The 20,599-nt window shown below is 38.9% G+C and overlaps 1 protein-coding gene across 1 annotated transcript in view; it reads left to right on the top strand.

Annotated features, from left to right (window-relative positions):
• Window positions 1-20,599, top strand: part of PYGB (glycogen phosphorylase B) — an 84,331-nt gene that overhangs the window by 50,937 nt on the left and 12,795 nt on the right. Inside the window, exons 6-16 of the mRNA XM_039320870.1 lie at window positions 6,103-6,214; window positions 8,572-8,654; window positions 9,426-9,569; window positions 10,699-10,791; window positions 11,848-11,994; window positions 14,528-14,691; window positions 15,712-15,826; window positions 17,089-17,190; window positions 17,879-18,026; window positions 18,929-18,987; window positions 19,919-20,060. Of these exons, the coding sequence (XP_039176804.1) occupies window positions 6,103-6,214; window positions 8,572-8,654; window positions 9,426-9,569; window positions 10,699-10,791; window positions 11,848-11,994; window positions 14,528-14,691; window positions 15,712-15,826; window positions 17,089-17,190; window positions 17,879-18,026; window positions 18,929-18,987; window positions 19,919-20,060 (1,309 nt within the window). The remainder of the gene's footprint in view (window positions 1-6,102; window positions 6,215-8,571; window positions 8,655-9,425; window positions 9,570-10,698; window positions 10,792-11,847; window positions 11,995-14,527; window positions 14,692-15,711; window positions 15,827-17,088; window positions 17,191-17,878; window positions 18,027-18,928; window positions 18,988-19,918; window positions 20,061-20,599) is intronic.

The raw sequence follows: 20,599 nt of genomic DNA on the forward strand, positions 1-20,599 counted from the left end.
GGAAAATTCCACTTAGGGTTAGGGTTAGGTCACCATGAAACCATAGAGCAAAATGGAACTCGCCAAAAAATTTGGAGTGTTTAGGTATGGTTAGGAGGGCACTGACTGTTCTTGCCTATCCTATCTATGTTTCCTGGTAAAATACATTGGGAAATCCCATTGGAGGAAAATTCCAATTAGGGTTATGTCACTATGAACTCATACTGCAAAATGGGCATCACCAACAAATTCGGAGTGCTTGGCTATGATTCGTAGGGCACTGACTCTTCTAACATGCCCTTCCTTTGTTTCCTGTTAAAATACATGCGAAAATCCCATTGGAGGAAAATTCCACTTAGGGTTAGGGTTATGTCACCATGAACTCCTAGAGCAAGACGGACATCGCCAACAAATTCAGAGTGCTTGGGTATCGTTAGGAGGGCACTGAATTTTCTTGCCTTCCCTATCTATGTTTCCTTGTAAAATACATGGGGAAATCCCATTGGAGGAAAATTTCAATTAGGGTTAGGGTTAGGACACCATGAACTCCGAGAGGAAAATGAGCATTGCCAACACATTCAGAGTGCTTACGTATAGTTAGGACGGCCCTGATTTTTCTATCTTGCCCTATCTATGTTTCCTGTTATAATACGTGGGAAAATCCCAATGGAGGAAAATTGCCCTTAGGGTTAGGGTTAGGTCACAATGAACTCCTAGAGAAAAATGGACATCGCCAACAAATTCAGAGTGCTTGGGTATAGTTAGGAAGGCGCTTACTTTGGTAGCCTGTCCTATCTATGTTTCCTGGTAAAATACATGGGGAAATCCCATTGGTAGAAAATTCCAAATAGGATTAGGGTTATGTCAGTATGTACACATCTAGCACAATGAGGATCACCAATAATTTCGGACTGCTTGGGTATGGTTAGGAGGGAACAGACTTTTCTAATGTGCCCTATCTATGTTTCCATTGGAGGAAAATTCCACTTTGGGTTAGGGTTAAGTCACCATAAACTCCTAGAGTAAAATGGACATTGTCGACAAATTTGGAGTGTCTGGCTATGGTTAAGAGGGCACTTACTTTTCTAGCCTGTCTTATCTATGTTTCCTGGTAAAATACATGGGGAAATCCCTTTGGAGGAAAATTCCACTTAGGGTTAGGGTTAGGTCACCATGAAACCATAGAGCAAAATGGAACTCGCCAAAAAATTTGTTGTGTTTAGGTATGGTTAGGAGGGCACTGACTGTTCTTGCCTATCCTGTCTATGTTTCCTGGTAAAATACATTGGGAAATCCCATTGGAGGAAAATTCCAATTAGGGTTATGTCACTATGAACTCATACTGCAAAATGGGCATCACCAACAAATTCGGAGTGCTTGGCTATGATTCGTAGGGCACCCATGCCCTTCCTTTGTTTCCTGTTAAAATACATGCGAAAATCCCATTGGAGGAAAATTCCACTTAGGGTTAGGGTTATGTCACCATGAACTCCTAGAGCAAGACGGACATCGCCAACAAATTCAGAATGCTTGGGTATCGTTAGGAGGGCACTGAATTTTCTTGCCTTCCTTATCTATGTTTCCTTGTAAAATACATGGGGAAATCCCATTGGAGGAAAATTTCAATTAGGGTTAGGGTTAGGACACCATGAACTCCGAGAGGAAAATGAGCATTGCCAACACATTCAGAGTGCTTAGGTATAGTTAGGACGGCCCTGATTTTTCTATCTTGCCCTATCTATGTTTCCTGTTATAATACGTGGGAAAATCCCAATGGAGGAAAATTGCACTTAGGATTAGGGTTAGGTCGCAATGAACTCCTAGAGCAAAATGGACATCGCCAACAAATTCAGAGTGCTTGGGCATAGTAAGGAAGGCTCTTACTTTGGTAACCTGTCCTATCTATGTTTTCTGGTAAATTACATGGGGAAATCCCATTGGAAGAAAATTCCACTTAGGGTTAGGGTTAGGTCACGCTGAACTCCTAGCGCAAAATGGACATCGCCAACAAATTCAGAGTGCTTGGGTATCGTTAGGAGGGCACTGAATTTTCTTGCCTTCCCTATCTATGTTTCCTTGTAAAATACATGGGGAAATCCCACTGGAAGAAAATTCCACTTAGGGTTAGGGTTAGGACAGCATGAACTCCTAGAGTATAATGGGCATTGCCAACAAATTCAGAGTGCTTAGGTATAGTTAGGACGGCACTGATTTTTCTAGCCTGTCCTATCTATGTTTTCTGGTAAAATACATGGGGAAATCCCACTGGAAGAAAATTCCACTTAGGGTTAGGGTTAGGTCACCATGAAACCATAGAGCAAAATGGAACTCGCCAAAAAATTTGGAGTGTTTAAGTATGGTTAGGAGGGCACTGACTGTTCTTGCCTGTCCTATCTATGTTTCCTGGTAAAATACATTGGGAAATCCCATTGGAGGAAAATTCCAATTAGGGTTATGTCACCATGAACTCATAGTGCAAAATGGGCATCAACAACAAATTTAGAGTGCTTGTGTATGATTAGTGGGGCACTGACACTTATAACATTCCCTTCCTTTGTTTCCTGTTAAAATACATGCGAAAATCCCATTGGAGGAAAATTCCACTTAGGGTTAGGGATATGTCACCATGAAGTCATAGAGCAAAATGGACATCGCCAACAAATTCAGAGTGCTTAGGTATGGTTAGGAGGGCACTGACTGTTCTTGCCTGCCCTATCTATGTTTCCTGTTAAAACAAATGGGAAAATACTATTGGAGGAAAATTCCAATTAGGGTTAGGGTTAGGACAGCATGAACTCCTAGAGTATAATGGGCATTGCCAACAAATTCAGAGTGCTTAGGTATAGTTAGGACGGCACTGATGTTTCTAGCCTGCCCTATCTATGTTTCCTGTTAAAATACATGGGAAAATCCCAATGTAGGAAAATTGCACTTAGGGTTAGGGTTAGGTCACAATGAACTCCTATAGAAAAATGGACATCGCCAACAAATTCGGAGTGCCTGGGTATGGTTAGGAGGCCACTTACTTTTCTAGCATGTTTCCTGGTAAAATACATGGGGAAATCCCATTGGAAGAAAATTCCAAATAGGATTAGGGTTATGTCAGTATGTACACATCTAGCACAATGAGGATCACCAATAATTTCGGACTGCTTGGGTATGGTTAGGAGGGAACAGACTTTTCTAATGTGCCCTATCTATTTTTCCATTGTAGGAAAATTCCACTTTGGGTTAGGGTTAAATCACCATAAACTCCTAGAGCAAAATGGACATCGCCGACAAATTTGGAGTGTCTGGCTATGGTTAAGAGGGCACTTACTTTTCTAGCCTGTCTTATCTATGTTTCCTGGTAAAATACATGGGGAAATCCCTTTGGAGGAAAATTCCACTTAGGGTTAGGGTTAGGTCACCATGAAACCATAGAGCAAAATGGAACTCGCCAAAAAATTTGGAGTGTTTAGGTATGGTTAGGAGGGCACTGACTGTTATTGCCTGCCCTATCTATATTTCCTGATAAAATACATTGGGAAATCCCTTTAGAGGAAAATTCCACTTAGGGTTAGGATTAGGTCACCATGAACTAATAGAGCAAAATGGACATTGCCAACGAATTCTGAGTAGTTGGGTTTTTGTTAGGAGGGCACTGACGTTTCTTGCCTGCCCTATTTATTTTTCCTGATAAAATACATGCGAAAATCCCTTTAGAGGAAAATTCCACTTAGGGTTAGGGTTAGGTCACCATGAACTAATAGAGCAAAATGGACATCGCCATCCAATTCAGAGTGCTTGAGTATAATTAGGAGGGTACTTACTTTTCTAGCCTGTCTTATCTATGTTTCCTTGTAAAATACACAGGGAAATCACATTGGAAGAAAATTTCAATTAGGGTTAGGGTTAGGTCACCATGAACCAAAGAGTAAATTGGACATCGTGAAAAAATTAGAAGTGTTTAGGTATGGTTAGGAGGGCACTGACTGTTCTTGCCTGCCCTATCTATGTTTCCTGTTAAAACACATGGGAAAATCCCATTGGAGGAAAATTCCAATTTGGGTTAGGATTAGGACACCATGAACTGCTAGAGGAAAATGGGCCAACAAATTCAGAGTGCTTAGGTAGAGTTAGGACGGGACTGAGTTTTCTAGCCTGCCCTATCTATGTTTCCTGGTAAAATACATGGGGAAATCCCAATGGAGGAAAATTGCACTTAGGGTTAGGGTTAGGTCACAATGAACTCCTAGAGCAAAATGGACATCGCCAACAAATTCAGAGTGCTTGGGTATAGTAAGGAAGGCACTTACTTTGGTAGCCTGTCCTATCTATGTTTTCTGGTAAATTACACGGGGAAATCCCATTGGAAGAAAATTCCACTTAGGGTTAGGGTTAGGTCACCATGAACTCCTAGCGCAAAATGGATATCGCCAACAAATTCAGAGTGCTTGGGTATGGTTAGGAGGGCACTGACTGTTCTTGCCTGCCGTATCTATGTTTCCTGTTAAAACACATGGGAAAATCCCATTGGAGGAAAATTCCAATTAGGGTTAGGGTTAGGACACCATGAACTGCTAGAGGAAAATGGGCCAACAAATTCAGAGTGCTTAGGTATAGTTAGGACGGGACTGAGTTTTCTAGCCTGCCCTATCTATGTTTCCTGGTAAAATACATGGGAAAATCGCAATGGAGGAAAATTCCAATTAGGGTTAGGGTTAGGTCACCATGAACCAAAGAGTAAAATGGGCAGAGGAGGACAGAGAATGGGGTGGAGGGATCTGGGGATTTTGTTGTAGCTTACTCTGAATCACACAAGGCCCTTTGGAATAGCTCTGAATTGCATGAACCTAGTGGTGTTTTTGTTCTGCTAACAAAGACATTCTTCAGGAGATAATGGAGACTCAGAGAGGAAAGTTAAGGTTGCTAAACTGCCAAGAGTGGAGAGAATTACATAATTAAGTTCACTTCCAGCCCCTTCAAAGAACAGTCTTCTCTGAAAGCTTCATTTAATAACGTGTGACTGAGCGCCAAGTTCTTTTGAAGGTTAAAGAACATCAGATCCTTCTTTGTTCTATCAAGTGCTTTCCTAGCAAGTCCTGCAGAGCTCCAGCTCTGAACTTTCTTAAATGCCAGGTTAAAGAGAGGCGTGAATTATCTTCTTTTCTCCTCTGCTTTTTCTGTTGGGAATGCTTTAATTTTGATGATACTAGGTCAGTGGTGGCGAACCTATGGCACGCATGCCAGACGCGGTACTCAGAGCCCTCTCTATGGGCACGCACGCCATGCCCCGGAGGTGGCAACCATCCCTCTTCAACCAGCCCCCTGCTAACTCGCTGAGGTCCCATGTGGTGGGATGCATCCTAGCACAGATGGTTTCCCTCCCCCCGTCCCATTCCTCTTGGCCTCGCATGCTCTCCTTTTCTCGGGCACGACCCACTGCATCGCTTCCTCCGCTGTCGGCCGGCTGTCCAGCTCAGAGGCAGCTTCTCTGAACTGCTGGCAGCAGGCTGCAGAGCCCCAGAGTGTGCCGGTCGAGGGGCCGGCCGGCTGTGGCTGCTGACGGATACTGTCAGCCCCCATGTGCTCGCTGGCCTCTGTGTGCCCCAGCCCCTGCCTCGCCTTGCCCTGCGACAATGGCACCCCTACCCTGCCATGCTTTGCCTCACCTCACCCCACAGGACAAGCCTTCTGCCCACTGCCCCACCTGCCAGAGCCCCCCTGGATCTCCTCCTGACTTGCCCCCACAGGTGTCCTTCCCCATGAGCAACATCGAGGTGGCCATACCTACCCAGTCTGCCATGACCACCACAGCCATGCCCACCCAGTGGGCCACGCTCAACTGGCACTCAGCGATAAATAAGTGGGTTTTGGGTTGCAGTTTGGGCACTCGGTCTCTAAAAGGTTTGCCATCATTGTACTAGGTTCTATTTTGCTGTTTAATATGATTATTATTTTTTATTTTTCTCATGTTATTGTATATTAAGTTAGGCTGTTTAGAATTGTAAATCACATTTTTTAAACAAAATGGGCAAGACACACTTGAACATCAATTCCAGTGCCCTTTAGTTATAGGCTGTTATCATTTTTATGTCACTGTGTTAGCCCACCTTTATTTGACCTCTTGCTCCATATTAGGTTGTTCTTGCCATGCCTTATGATACACCCGTTCCAGGATACAAGAACAATACAGTTAATACCATGAGATTATGGTCAGCCAAGGCACCTAATGATTTCAACCTTGAAGAGTGTAAGTAGTGTTAATAATGAAAAAAGTTTTTCCAGTAATTGTTTATTCATTTCATTAGTTATTTAAATTTATTTATTTATTTATTTATGAGACTTATATACCGCTTTAAGTGCAAGCACTCTCTAAGCGGTGTACACTAGTAAGCAATGTATATATATATTTACATTGCCCCCAACAATCTGGGTCCTCATTTTACCTACCTCGGAAGGATGGAAGGCTGAGTCAACCTTGAGCCGGTGAGATTTGAACCGCTGACCTGCTGAATACAGTCAGCTAAAGTGGCCTGCAGTACTGCACTCTAACTGCTGCGCCACCTCGGCTCTTCATATTCAAATGTCTATGGAGATTCTCAATCATCCAGGTCATGGTTGTCCCAAGGGTGCTTTTTCAAGAGGCAAATGGACTTTCTTGTTTTTTCTTTCCCCATCATCCAGTCAGAGCTGAAGAAGCTTCTTGGATGAGAAGCAAAACATCTTCAAAGGAAAAACAAGAAAGTCCAGTTGCCTCCTGAAAAAGTACCTTTGGGATATTTAAATTCAAGTTTGCCCTGTTTATTCCTTATATTTTGAGCATTAGTATATAGGCATCTAAGTCTTTATGGCTGTTCCTGCATTTTCCCCCCCCCCCCGTCTCCTGCTTTATATCTGAGTTCCCCTTCCTTCTGATCACTACCTACCTCATAGTTTGATTGGATATCTTGGGGTTTATGTTTGGGATTACATTCTAAGGACTGGTTTCCCTCCCTTTCCAATTTAGTTTAAAGCCCTTTAGATAAGCTGAGCCAGTTATTTTCCAAAGATACTCTTCCTGGTTCTTGCGAGATGTAGCCAATCCCCTTCCAGAAGCCCTTCATGTAGGTAATCTAGACCATGATCTAGGAATCTAAAGTTCTCTTAACAGCATCATCCCTCAAGCCAATAGTTTACTTTTAAAACCTTCCATTCCCTCATTGGATTTGACCTTCTGTTTAAAGTACAGAGGATGGGAAATAGTATCTGTGCTCCTACCTCTTTCGCTTTCATGCCTAACTGCTCTCATAGTCTCTTGTTATTTCAGGTTCTTTGTTGTATCATTTGTCCCCACATGAAACGGGAGAAACGGACAATCTGTGGGCTTGATTATGGTTTGATTACCTCCAATCCTGTTATTCTCTTATTCTATTCTATATTAAAGTCTTTCATACATACACATTACCTGTTTAGAATCTAAGCATGTGTAACAGAAAGTGTCTATATACTTTGTAAATATGTTTAAGGGACAGCTAAATAATCAAGGAAATCTTAATAGAACATATAGTTGAGACCAATTTATCTATTTCTATTCTTATAGAATGTATGTGTATATGTGCAAAAGAACTATATTTTTATCTCAAATAATGAGAAAAATCAAAAAGAGAAATCTGGTTCATAAGAGACTCGTAATTCTTTACCCCTTGTCCTAGTTCTGATAAAAATCCGCTTCCCCACTCTGTTATCCACAAAAGAAAGGAAGCTGGTTATTGGCGCTAAAAGCAGTTTCTTTTCTGCAGCTGAGTGGTTTGGAGAGGGAGAATTTAAAAGGGGCAATGAAGGAATAAAGTGTTAAATTCTAGTCACCATGCACCAAACTTCTGTTTTTGTTAAGAAACAAAAATTACACATCCAGTAAATTGAATAAAATGTGTGCAAAGCAACCATTTGGTGACTGGTATTCCTTTTATTTTTTTCCTGAGAATAGGTCATGATAGATAAACACAATGAAGAAAGATTCATTTAACTTCTGAAATCAAGCCGCACTAATTACCTGATGTACTGAAAACTGAGAGGTCTTTTACATACCTCCTTTGAAATGTACAGTCCATTATTTTTTCCAAAATAAAAAAGATGGTGAAATCAACCAATTCCAGAGTAAGGCAGCTTACACTCTTGACAGTTATACAGACAGGTGAGCAAAGAATCCATATACCGTGTTTCCCTGAAAATAAGATACATTAGGGCTTATTTTCTGGTTATATTCAGGGAAATACGGTACTAAATGTGTCCATCTGGCTGACGATCTTAACTGGGCTTATTTTTGGGATGGAGCTTATATTACACACGTCCTAAAAAAATCATACTACGGTTTATTTTCCAGTTTGCTCTTATTTTCGGGGAAACACGGTATTTACTTCACATTTAAAATAAATTCAACCTGGAATTTTTCCTGTTGAATTTGTAAACAGGATATGAATTACAAGTTGAAACTTTTGAAAACCTCAGTGAACAAAGGTAAAGGGTAAGGAGAAGTTATGAAGTGACTGCTGTGTAGTGATAAACACATACAGAGTATTTCATTTCATTGATATAACTGTTGAGATGTATCTTCATTCTCTTCCATAGTTAATGTTGGTGATTATATCGAAGCTGTGTTGGATAGAAACCTAGCAGAAAACATATCCAGAGTATTGTACCCCAATGATAATGTAAGTATCTGCTGCATTGTGCAGTGTACAGTTTTAAGTGCTTCATTAGATCTCTTTTGGCCACAAGTGAATTGTGGGCTTCATTTGGCTGCTTTTCTGCTGACTGTCTTAAGAGAAGTTATGTGTTTGTGTATTTTGGGTGGGAGTCTCCAGTTTCCACTTCTTCAATGAACTTCTCGCCATCTTCAAAACACCACTCCTGGTGGAAGGAGAAATACAGAGGGTATAGTAGGAGAGTGAAAATTATGTGAAAGGCACAAGTGATGTTTAGCTTGCGTGCATTTATTCGGTATAATTTTCCTTAGTTCTGTCTTCCTGCATTCTCTCCTCAGTTGTTTTGAATGAATTTCATTCAGGATCAGCACAATATACATAGCACTTTGTAGTAACATCTCTGCTCAGATAGTATTTTTACATTTATTGGACTAAACCCAAGTCATTGGATAATACAATGCAGAGAGAATTAAGTGTCCTTAAAGTCCCATTTATTTTCAGAAGAAATTAAGAGGTTTTCCACATTCTTGGGATCAGTGCTGATTTATAAACTGCAACTGTGAGTGTTTGTCCTCTGTAAAAACTTATTAAAAGAAGACTGATTTTTATATAAAATATGAACCTGAGATAGAGAAACCACTGAAGATTAAACCTTATAGGCGAAGTCCCTCTCATCTTTTTCACTCTGGAAAGGAGCTTGATTTTTACAATCCCTCAAATCATTGCCATTATTAGACATAGTCTAATATAACCCCCTTTCCTCACTGTGTTTCTAAGTTTTTTGAAGGAAAGGAATTGCGTCTGAAACAGGAGTACTTTGTGGTAGCTGCCACTCTCCAGGACATCATACGACGATTCAAGTCTTCCAAATTTGGATGTCGTGACCCAGTGAGGACTTGTTTTGAAACCTTTCCCGACAAGGTGAGATGAGAGCTTATACAAATCTGTGAAATAAATTTTAATTTTAAAGAATACCTTTCTCTGTCTCAGACAATGTTGGGTAGTCTTTTAATGTTAAGAAAAGTAAAAGGAGAATGTTGTTCAACATTAGAATCTCTTCCATCAGTCCTAAGTCCTGTTGGACTGATCTTTACAGTATTGTTAGTGGTATGCATAGAATTATGCCATTATTTTTATTTTTGTTGTTATTTAATACCATGATGTTTAATTACTTAGTGACAACAAATTATTAATAATCCCCATATTAGCAAGTGCTTCCAGAATATTTTATAGATTTAATCAGATTTTATAGATTTTACAATCATTTTTGTCTTAGATCTTATGAGTTGGTTATCATGAATATGAAGGGATTTGTGAAACTGTCTGCAATACAGTATCACATTCACAAAACACAAATTCAGCAATAAATACCAGTAGTGAACATTGGATAACCTATTTTACCTGTTTTAATTTTCATCTTCCTCCAATTTCCATAACTGAATGATTTGGTTTTTCTTTTCAAAAGAAATTCTGTGTGCCATTTTTATTATGTTATTATATTCTCCTGTTGTGACAGCTTGGAAAGAATAGCTAAGATCTTTAGAAAAGTGAACAGATATGGTTTCATAAGAGCAGGAAAAAAAGGACAGACTGGGAGTCTGGTAGATTATGTTCTTGGAATGAATGAACAATTGAAAAAAGCTTCTAAGTAGCAGCCCTAAATACTTCTTTAACATATTTTCTGTTTCTTTACTTTTAATAGGGATTAAAAGTTTATTTTTTAAAACTTGAAAATATCAAGTCCAAGACATTGCCACTGACCAGATTATGTATGACTAAACTCTGTAGTTGCCCCAGAGTCCTTAATTTTGTTTCCTGTTTATATCTAGGAATTGAAATTTAGAGTAGCTGGTCTGGGATCACCAAATGGCCATCAGCATACAGTGAAATCAGGTTTTCCATTGTGCTCCATGGACTCACTGGGCTTTTTCTGGATGGAATTAATGGAGATTTTAATAATAATATTAATAATAGTATTAAAAATACTACTAATGATGATGGAAGGAACCTTGGAGGTCCTCTATTAAAATTTATGTTGTCCGTTTCACAGGTTGCCATTCAGCTAAATGACACTCACCCAGCTCTCTCCATTCCTGAGCTCATGAGGATCTTTGTTGATGTGGAACATATGGATTGGGAAAAGGTAAGAGTTGAGTGGGAGGCAGGAAAGACGTAGCTTTGATCCCCAACAAGTTTTTTCAGAAACTGCCAAGAGGTCCTCCTCCTTCAACTTGATTTCTCTCCCCCCCCCCCCCCCGATATCATGGGATTGCATTTTCCAAAATTCCTAGACGGGATGGTGAGAAGCTAGATTCTTAGAGTTACCGATGACACAACAGTCATTGGTCTCATTCGTGATGGTGATGAGTCTGCATGTAGACAGGACATTGAACAATTGGCCCTGTGGTGCAGCCGGAACAATTTGGAGCTGAACATGTTTAAAACTGTAGAGATGAAAGTGGATTGTAGGAGGAGCCCTCCTATTCTACCACCTCTTACTATACTAGACAAGCAGTATCAATAGTAGAGACCTTCAGGTTTCTAGGTTCTGTAATCTCCCAGAATTTGAAATGGACACCTTACATAAAGGCACAACAAAGAATGTTCTTCCTGTGTCAGTTCAGAAAATTCAGACTGCCCCAGGATCTGTTGATACAATTCTACAGAGGAATTATTATTGAATCTGTCATTTGTCTTGTTTGGTGCAGCAACCGAACAGGACAGGCACAGACATCAACAGATAATTGGGGCTGCAGAAAAAATAACTGCAACCTGGCTGCCTTCCATTGAGGACCTGAGTATTGCATGGGTCAAAGGGAGGGCAGAAAAAAAATATCTACAGACCCCTCACATTCTGGACATAAACTGTCTCAACTCCTCCCCTTGGGATGCTGCTACAGGGCATTGCATGCCAAAACAACTGGACACAGAGACAGTTTTTGATTCTATATGTGGTAACTGCTGTATAATACTTCAAGCTCCCTGCTTAGTTCAAGTACTATCATCAGTTGAATTTCAAGTTTCATTAATATGCTTTTTAATTAATAATGAGGCTGCAACTGATAAGTTTCAACTCAGCATCAATGTAACCTCCATGGCAAGTATCGGAAATTAATGCTATTTGATATTACAACCACTTATTTTCAGCCTATACAACTTGCTTCTACTCACATTAATTCATTTGTGTCCTTGATTCTAGGCCTGGGAAATCACAAAACGAACCTGTGCATACACCAATCATACAGTGCTGCCTGAAGCCCTGGAGCGCTGGCCGGTGTCTATGTTTGAAAAGCTCCTGCCAAGGCACCTGGAGATCATTTATGCTATCAACCAAAAGCATTTGGATGTAAGTTATTTAAATGAGAAAAAAAGGGACTTGGGAGAGGCAGAGAGAGGATACCAGAGGTTGGCTATTAGACAGTTTTCTGATCTCACACAGTGGCCCAGAGAAAAGAAGGGAAGGCTCAAGATATTGCAAAGTCTTAGTGCTCTCATAAGATTTCACTAACCTCATGGGAAGTCATTAAAATCCTCAGAGTTTTGATGATCTTGTAAGAATATGGCAATTTCAAAAATATTTTTTTTCATTTTGTGTGGCTTAGAATATTATTTTGGCAGGTAATAGATGCTTAATGTATGTGACCCTAGCATCAAATGAGGCTTGCTGAGATATCTAATAGCAAACCAAAAGAGATGTAATTTGTGATTTGTAGTTGAATAATAAAATGCATCAAACTTAGCAGTTTTATTTTTTTTTTATTAAAAGTTTTACAAATTACAATATAAACCCACCCATCACCTCCCCCCTCCCCCACTTCCCAGAGCTGATTACAGGGTAACAAATAAACAAACATACTCTAGCTAACATAAACCAACTAAACTATCAATCAAAACCATAATACACTTTAACTCCTTCTCAAAACAAATATTAACAAATTAAGACAAAAATAATAATACCATTAACACTATTAATAATTATCTAAAATCTATTCAAAAGCAAGATAATACTTTTCAGTTTCATATTTCTTCTGAATATAATCAATCCATCTTCTCCAAACCATAATATATCTTTCTTGTGAATGATCCTTCAAATAGGCGGAGATTTTCACCATTTCTGCTAAATTGGACACTTTAAGTATCCATTCTTCCAAAGTAGGCAATAAGTTTTTCTTCCAATATTGCCCCACCAATAATCTTGCAGCAGTTATGAAATTCAACATCAAATTAGTTTCTTTAACATCCAAATCTACAATAATACCCAACAAAAATAATTGTGGAGTAAACTTTATCTTTTTCCTAAAAATCTTTTGAATATTCCACCAAATCTTAATCCAAAAAGCTTTAATATCTTTACAAGTCCACCAAATATGAAAATAAGTTGCATCTAAATTTCCACATCTCCAACATTTGGGCTGTAATTTCGGATACATGCGGGACAACTTTTGGGGATCCAAATGCCATCTATAAAACATTTTATAAAAATTTTCTCTTAAATTTTGTGCTTGAGTAAATTTTACATTTCTAACCCAAATTGTCTCCCATGTATCCAATAAAATTGGCTCTTGGATATTTTGCGCCCATTTAATCATACAATCTTTAACTAACTCCGTTTCAGAGTCCAATTCTATTAAAGCATTATAAATTCTTTTTATATGAAATCGACTTTGATCTTTAATCTGTTTTACCAAATTCACATCCTCTAAAATAATACCAACTTAGCAGTTTTATTGAATTTGTTTAGCTATCCTTTTGTATGCCATGTTGAACTCACTCTGGACACCTTGCTGCATAGCAAAGAGCTAGTTCTCAGCTCTAGCAAGTGGGTAGAATCATAGCATGGGTAGAATTAATCATATTTAGGGTTCAGATCCGTGTGGTCTTACCATGATCAGTAAAACAACATCAGTCATCCATCTGGTACCTTCATATTTCTTGTGCTACAGTGCCTCCAATTCACTGCTGCTGTAAGGACCCCCAAGTCCTGTCTAATGTAAGGACCCACCCCACTTTGCATCTTAAGAAGACAGAACTCTTGGAATAGCTCTTCCAACAGGAATCCTTTATTAAGAGAAAATGGTTGCAGGCATGCTAGACAGGACTTGGGGTTCAAGCTCTCCCATTCAAGGTTTTAAGGGGTTCCCCAGTAGTCCCACCCAATCAACCCCCCTTCCAGTGATAGTTTCAAGTATCACAATTCCATCCCCTTTCTTCTTCCGTCTGGATGGAGACTTCAGATAACTACATGAAAGGCAATTACTCTTCTTTGATATGTTAAAGCTTAGAGGCCACAATAAACACACATTCAGTCCTTTGAAGTGTGCTGAAGGAAGTGAGGGCCATAAAGCCCCTTTGCTCTCCCCCTTTTCTCCCTCTTATGGCAGAATCCAGAGAAGGCAGAATTGGGAGTTTCTATGTTTGATAATTAAAGATGAAATATAATTGGATTCTGACAGCTGCTGACAGTACCAAACGTCTGGAAAGCAGCAGCCTACATAGCTCTGCTAAAATTGTTAGGCTTAGAAACTGATGAATTGACCATGTAAATATATTTAAGGATATTTTTGTTAGTATAGCCTAACATATCTTTTTTGCTGTCACTGATACCATTCTTGTTTAGATAGATCTTGATGTCTTTTGTTAGAGGGTACAGTATTCAAACTCTGCATTTGCAACAGTTCAGGAGTGCTAAACGATGGGTGTCAAACTCTGATGGAGCTGGAGTCTCAGGAGGATGGTGATACTCTTTTAAAAAAAATGCAGGGGGGTATTTGGTAAGACCAGTAAGGATGTGTTCATGTTTTTCAATTTAAAAGAATTCATTATGACATATGATTTAGCTTGCATTCCTAACATTCCTATCATTTTGTACATTCTGTCAGTATGTGGCTTCCCTCTTTCCTGGAGATGTTGACCGCCTCCGAAGGATGTCTGTGATTGAGGAAGGAGACTGCAAGAGGATCAATATGGCCCACCTGTGTGTCATTGGTTCTCATGCAGTCAATGGAGTGGCTCAGATTCACTCGGAGATTGTGAAGAATTCTGTGTGAGTCCTGCTTGTTTTTCTTTTACTTAGTTGTAAGTAAGCTGTCTGCCCTGGTGTTCTTCATAGACTAAGAAGCAGTCAATGCCGTTCCTTTTCATACATATCTGCTGTCTTCCAAATTGATTTTTTTTTATTAAAAGGATTTTATTCATTTTATACATAGCCTGGAAAATAGAAATGCTTAGGTAGTAGTAAGAGAACAAATTAGAGACATTGAGATTCAACAAATTATGAAAGAAAGAAAGAAAGAAAGAAAGAAAGAAAGAAAGAAAGAAAGAAAGAAAGAAAGAAAGAAAGAAAGTTTGTGGTCAGCACAAATTGGTTTCCTGAATTTGCATTTCAGGTATACATTTACATGAGAAAAAACTCCCCCCACATATAGAAAACTAATAAGTCTAGAAAAGGGATTTAATATAGTCCTTTCTCTGGTATTCTTAAGTATTATTTTAATCCAGACAGTGTTTCCCCATTTATACAGACAGAATTTTAAAAGGATGTTAAAGTTCATCACATCCTATCTTTTGCCAGGTATAGAGAACTTGTCTGTTTCATCCATTGGTTATCATGTCTCACCTTAATCTTTTCTTCTCCAGCACTTGCAAGCTTTCCTTTTATGACCTATTTCCCAGATATTTCTTCACCTTGATACATTTCTTAGGCATAATCCCGTTTCAGGGGCATTTAATCTAGTGATTTCCAGGTGATTTGCATTTCAGTTTCTATCACTCAGTGCTCTGTTGCAAAGTATTTTTGGGATTTAGCCCTGAATATCTAGAGATTATAAATTGCTTCCATCTTGTCAGTGGAACAGAACAGAAATGCTTTGGTGTATGTGGATCAGAGCAGAACTAGCATTACTTAAGATCTGGATTAGACTTGGCTTTTCATTAATGCATCCCATGACTGCATTCTCTTTTTTAATGGTTGCATTGAGCTGCTAAAGAATTTGTAGTATCAACTGGCTCCAAATAATATATATTACATTCTGTTCTTTTTAAAATTCACCCATATACATTGTAGATTCAAAGATTTCTACGAGGTAGAGCCAGAAAAATTTCAAAACAAAACCAATGGTATAACTCCCAGGCGATGGCTTCTACTGTGTAACCCAGGACTCTCTGAAGTCATTGTAGAGGTAAGATACAAGACTCATCAGCCAACAGGAAATGCTTGTAGAAATATTTGGTTGGGTCTGATGAAGCGCCAGATGACTTGAAGGAAGCAAAGGTTATTTATCCCTGTCTTCAAAAAGAGGGGGAAAAGAAGACCGCAAACTACAGACTACCTGGTCTGATACTTAGGAAGATTCTAGAGTACAGTATAAGAGTATGGTGACTGGCAGGAGTATGATTTTGAATATAGTAAGATAAATAATAAGCCTGCATTCAGATTTGCAGAAAGTCGTGTTCAACTTTGTATCACGTAGAGTGTAACTTCTCTTTACTTAAGATTTCCTTTGAAACATAAAGTTTAAGCAGAGGGCCTAACCTCTAAGTCTGTGTTGGCTGATCATGAAAATAACAATAATTAATATTATTGTTATTAGCATTTATCCACCCGAATATTTATAAAAACAAGTCAGTTAGTTAGCATTGTTACTCCAAATATATACTCCAAATGCCTTCTCCCAAATAGATTGCTCAAATACTGTAATTGTCAGTGGATCCTCTCAGAGAATGGACATTAGATGAATATTTGACACCAAAGGGGAAGCAGTTTTTTTTTTACCAAGGCAGAGGATAAAGAAGCTGCTTTTTCCTTTTTTTCTCTATCCGTTTCCATTTCTGCAGAATCATCTTGTATTACATCCAGAATCCAAGTCAGTGGTTAGTCCTAAATTAGCCTGTTAATTGTCAACAAGACCTAGAACAGTGATGGCGAACCTTTTAGAGACCGAGTGCCCAAACTGCAACCCAAAACCACTTATGCATCGTCGAGTGCCGGGTGGGTGTGGCCCATTGGGTGGGCTTGGCTGCGGTGGTAACGGCAGACTGGGTGGGACTAAAAAGTTCAATCAATCAATTCCAACTTTGCAAGATTTTTTTTCCTGAGAGAAGTTGAAATTGACTGATTGATTAAACTTTTTTTTTTTTTTTTTTGCACATGGTAGCGGAGGCCTAAAGCGAAAAGGTTTTATAAAACCCAGTTGAAGGCCTAGGACTGGGGTGACGGCACGCATGCCCACAGAGAGGGCTCTGAGTGCCACCTCTGGAATCCGTGCCATAGGTTCGCTACCACTGACCTAGAAGAATGAGCCACATTTCATCTCAGTGTCACAACATTGCCACTGTATGTGACTGTTAGCAGCGGGAAATGTATATAATAATAGAAGAATTCAGCTGTGAAAAATATATCAGTTTTGCTGTTAATTATAATTTTTGTTCCCTTAATATACAGAGACTTGGGGAAGATTTCCTAACTGATCTTAGCCAGCTAAAGAAGCTGCTGGATTTTGTCAATGATGAAGCCTTCATCAGGGATGTAGCCAAAGTCAAACAGGTAATGATTGTAACAGACATGTTTATCTATATCATATCTATCTGTTTGTCTGTCTGTCTGTCTATCTATCTATCCTCCTCACTTTACAACTATTTGTTTAACAACTGTTCGAAGTTTTCTTTATTAAACAAGTTTATATAACCTCTCAACTCACAGTGAATTACAGTGGCCTCAGAAAAATATGTCTTATAACTTATAATCACAAATACGACTATCATATTATTCTTGCAGTCATAATTTGGGTCATAATTTGGGTGCTTAGCATTTGGGTCACATTTACAACCAGTTGCAGAAGTCTGCAATCACATTATTGTGATTTGCAACCTTTTTTTGCCAATTTCTGACAAAAAAAATACCATTAGGAAGGTGTGATTCACTAAACAACCATGGAGATTTGCTTAAAAAATGCATTAAAATTGCCATAAAATCAAGTCCAACTCAACTTAATGACTTTAACAACTTAGGATGGAAATTCCAGTCCCTGTTGTGGTTGTAAATCAAGGACCACCTATCTCTACCTAGCTAACTGCGTTTATTTATTATATTCATTTGCATTCTACCTCCTAGCAAAACTATATTTCTGTTATATAATAGATAGTATCTTTTTCTAAATTCCATTTAGCCCAGATGCTTGAGTTGAATGTCTGTTTAAACTTTCTGAGATCAACCTAAAATGTCCTTTTGCCAGGAGAACAAACTGAAGTTCTCAGCGTACTTAGAAGAACAATACAAAGTGAAAATTAACCCATCCTCTATGTTTGATCTGCACGTCAAGAGAATTCATGAATACAAGAGGCAGCTCCTCAATTGCCTACATATAATCACTCTCTATAACCGTGAGTCTTTACCAGCATCAAAGCTTTTAATCCTTCTAGATAACATTAACAATAATATTCCTACATCAGTATGGAAAAAATATGTCTATATGAAAGGAGGATTTGGAAAGCAAGCAGAAATACACTTGTAATCTGAAGAGATTGTGGGAGTATATGTGTCTGTGTGTCTCTGTGTGCGCGTGCATGCAGGTAGGCATATATTTGTAGAGCAGCCATGTCCTTTTATATATAATATTCCAGCAAGTTTGAGATTGAGATTCCCGGAAACTAGCCTTTGTTAGAAGCATATTCAGGAACCTGAGCCTAATTGTGTACACATAATTGAAAGCTTGATGAGATCAAAATCTCTATTAACAGATGGAAAGATGTATTTCCTCTTGAAACCCCAAAGATCTGCTTGAAGAACACTGACTTTTCTTCTGTGTTATGGTTACAGTATATGCAGAAGCTGATCAACAAGCAGAGTGATTGACTTTTCTGAACCCAGTGCTAGACTGAATGACTCAGCTTTACATTTCCTAAATTTGGATTCTTCCTGTTTTACTTTATGATAATAAAGTCCAAAAACAATTGTACAGCATTAATATGCTCTTTGTATAAATATTGCTGCCAACAGAGATTGTTCATTGATCTTAATACTGTATCCATGCAACAAATGGCACACTATTATTCCTGACCAATATTATAAAGGTTCCCGAAATTACGAATTCTATAGATTTGTCCTCTGCTTTACGTCATTCTATTGCTATGTTTCCTCAATGATATTTTTACCTTAGGATAGGAATTACAGAGGTCACAGAAAGCAAGTTTGTTGAATTATTTTCTTGTTAGTTTTTTTCTTTTTAAAAGTCATCCATTTTAAAAATCATTCTCCCCCATCTTAATTGTATTGCTTTTTTCAGGCATCAGAAAGGACCCTAAAAAATCTTATGTGCCAAGAACAGTTATGATTGGAGGAAAGGTAAAGGATTTCAATGTGAAGCTAAGCTTACTTCTTAGTGCTTAAGACCATGTATAAATTTCTTCCTCCCACCCATCACTGCCTGCCTTCACACTTCACCTTTATGTTAAAATGTGAATTATTTAAGCATGCAAAAGTAAGAACTACTCATGCTCAGTATTCTTTTGCTTCCTCATGTGATTCAAACACACTGGAAACTTACTTGGAAACTTAGCATATTGAAATAAGAACTTCGGGAAATGGACAATTCCCTTTGTGATGTGGACTTATTTAAGGTATCTACGCGTTGCAAACCTCAGCAAAGATTAAGAACAAAAAGGCATATCTATGGGAGTCTCTACTGCAGTGGTTCCCAAACATTTCTATATCCCGCATCCCTAGAACGCTTCTGATATATTCTTGTACCCCTTACAAAGGTAATACCTGGTTAGAACTTCTAAACCTAGGTTTTTGCACCCCCTGGAATACCGTCTCGCACCCCCAGGGGATGTGAGCACCCCCAGTTGGGAACCCCTGCTCTACTGGGATAGGTCAAAGCTTCCTTTGATTTTATTTATAGAAGTGTTCACGTATATCAATTTGTGATATTCTTTTGGGGAATTAGGTATTTCAGCTGATAAATTCAAAAGATGGCTTCCTATTTAATAATAACAACAGAATAATAACAGAATAACAGAGTTGGGGGTGAACCTCGGAGATCTTCTAGTCCAACCTCCTGCTCAAGCAGGAGACCCTATAGCATTCCAGACAAGTGGCTGTCCAGTCTCTTCTTAAAAGCTTCTTGTGATGGAGGCTTTTAAATAACTTCTAAAGAGAGGGTTTTTATTAAGAAATCTAGATCTATATTTTGATACTCATTTGCTTTGTGATTTTCTATCTTTTTTTTTTTTTTTTTTTTACTCTTAAAATGTCTTTCCTTCTTTTCCTCCAGGCAGCTCCAGGCTACCACATGGCAAAAAAGATTATCAGATTGATCACAGCCATTGGAGAAGTCATCAATAATGACCCTTACGTGGGAGATAGACTCAAAGTCATATTCTTGGAGAACTACAGAGTGTCACTTGCTGAAAAAGGTAAGTTGGTTTTGGAAGCAAGCTGGCCTAGGTTAGTGCACAAATTGTGCCTTTCCAGATTCTGCTGATGTGTCTTTTCTTGGGTACCTTGTTTATGGCTGTTGCTAATTGAGGCTGTTGGAAGTCACATTTAAAGAGTTGCATACTGTGAGGCCATGGCTGACTGGCCCTCGTGCAAAAAAATATGTCCCTTCCAGATGCAGAGGTACACATAGTCCTCAACTTATGATCGCAATTGAGTCCATCATTTCTGTTAAGTGAGACATATGTTAAGTGAGTTTTGCCCCATTTTACAACCTTTCTTGCCACAATTGTTATGTGAATCACTGCAGTTGATAAGTTAGTAACCCGATTGTTAAGTGAATCTGGCTTCCCCATTGACTTTGCTGGTCCGAAGGTCGCCAAAGGTGATCACATGACCTTGGGACAAGGCAACAATCATAACTATGAACCAGTTACCAAGTATCTGAAATTCGATTACATCAGTGGTTCGCAACCTGTGGGTCAGGACCCCATTTGGGGTCGAACAACCATTTCAT

Source organism: Crotalus tigris, unplaced genomic scaffold (assembly GCF_016545835.1).
Source record: "Crotalus tigris isolate CLP2741 ecotype Arizona unplaced genomic scaffold, ASM1654583v1 scf7180000023713.2527936, whole genome shotgun sequence".
Classification (NCBI taxonomy): domain Eukaryota; kingdom Metazoa; phylum Chordata; class Lepidosauria; order Squamata; family Viperidae; genus Crotalus; species Crotalus tigris.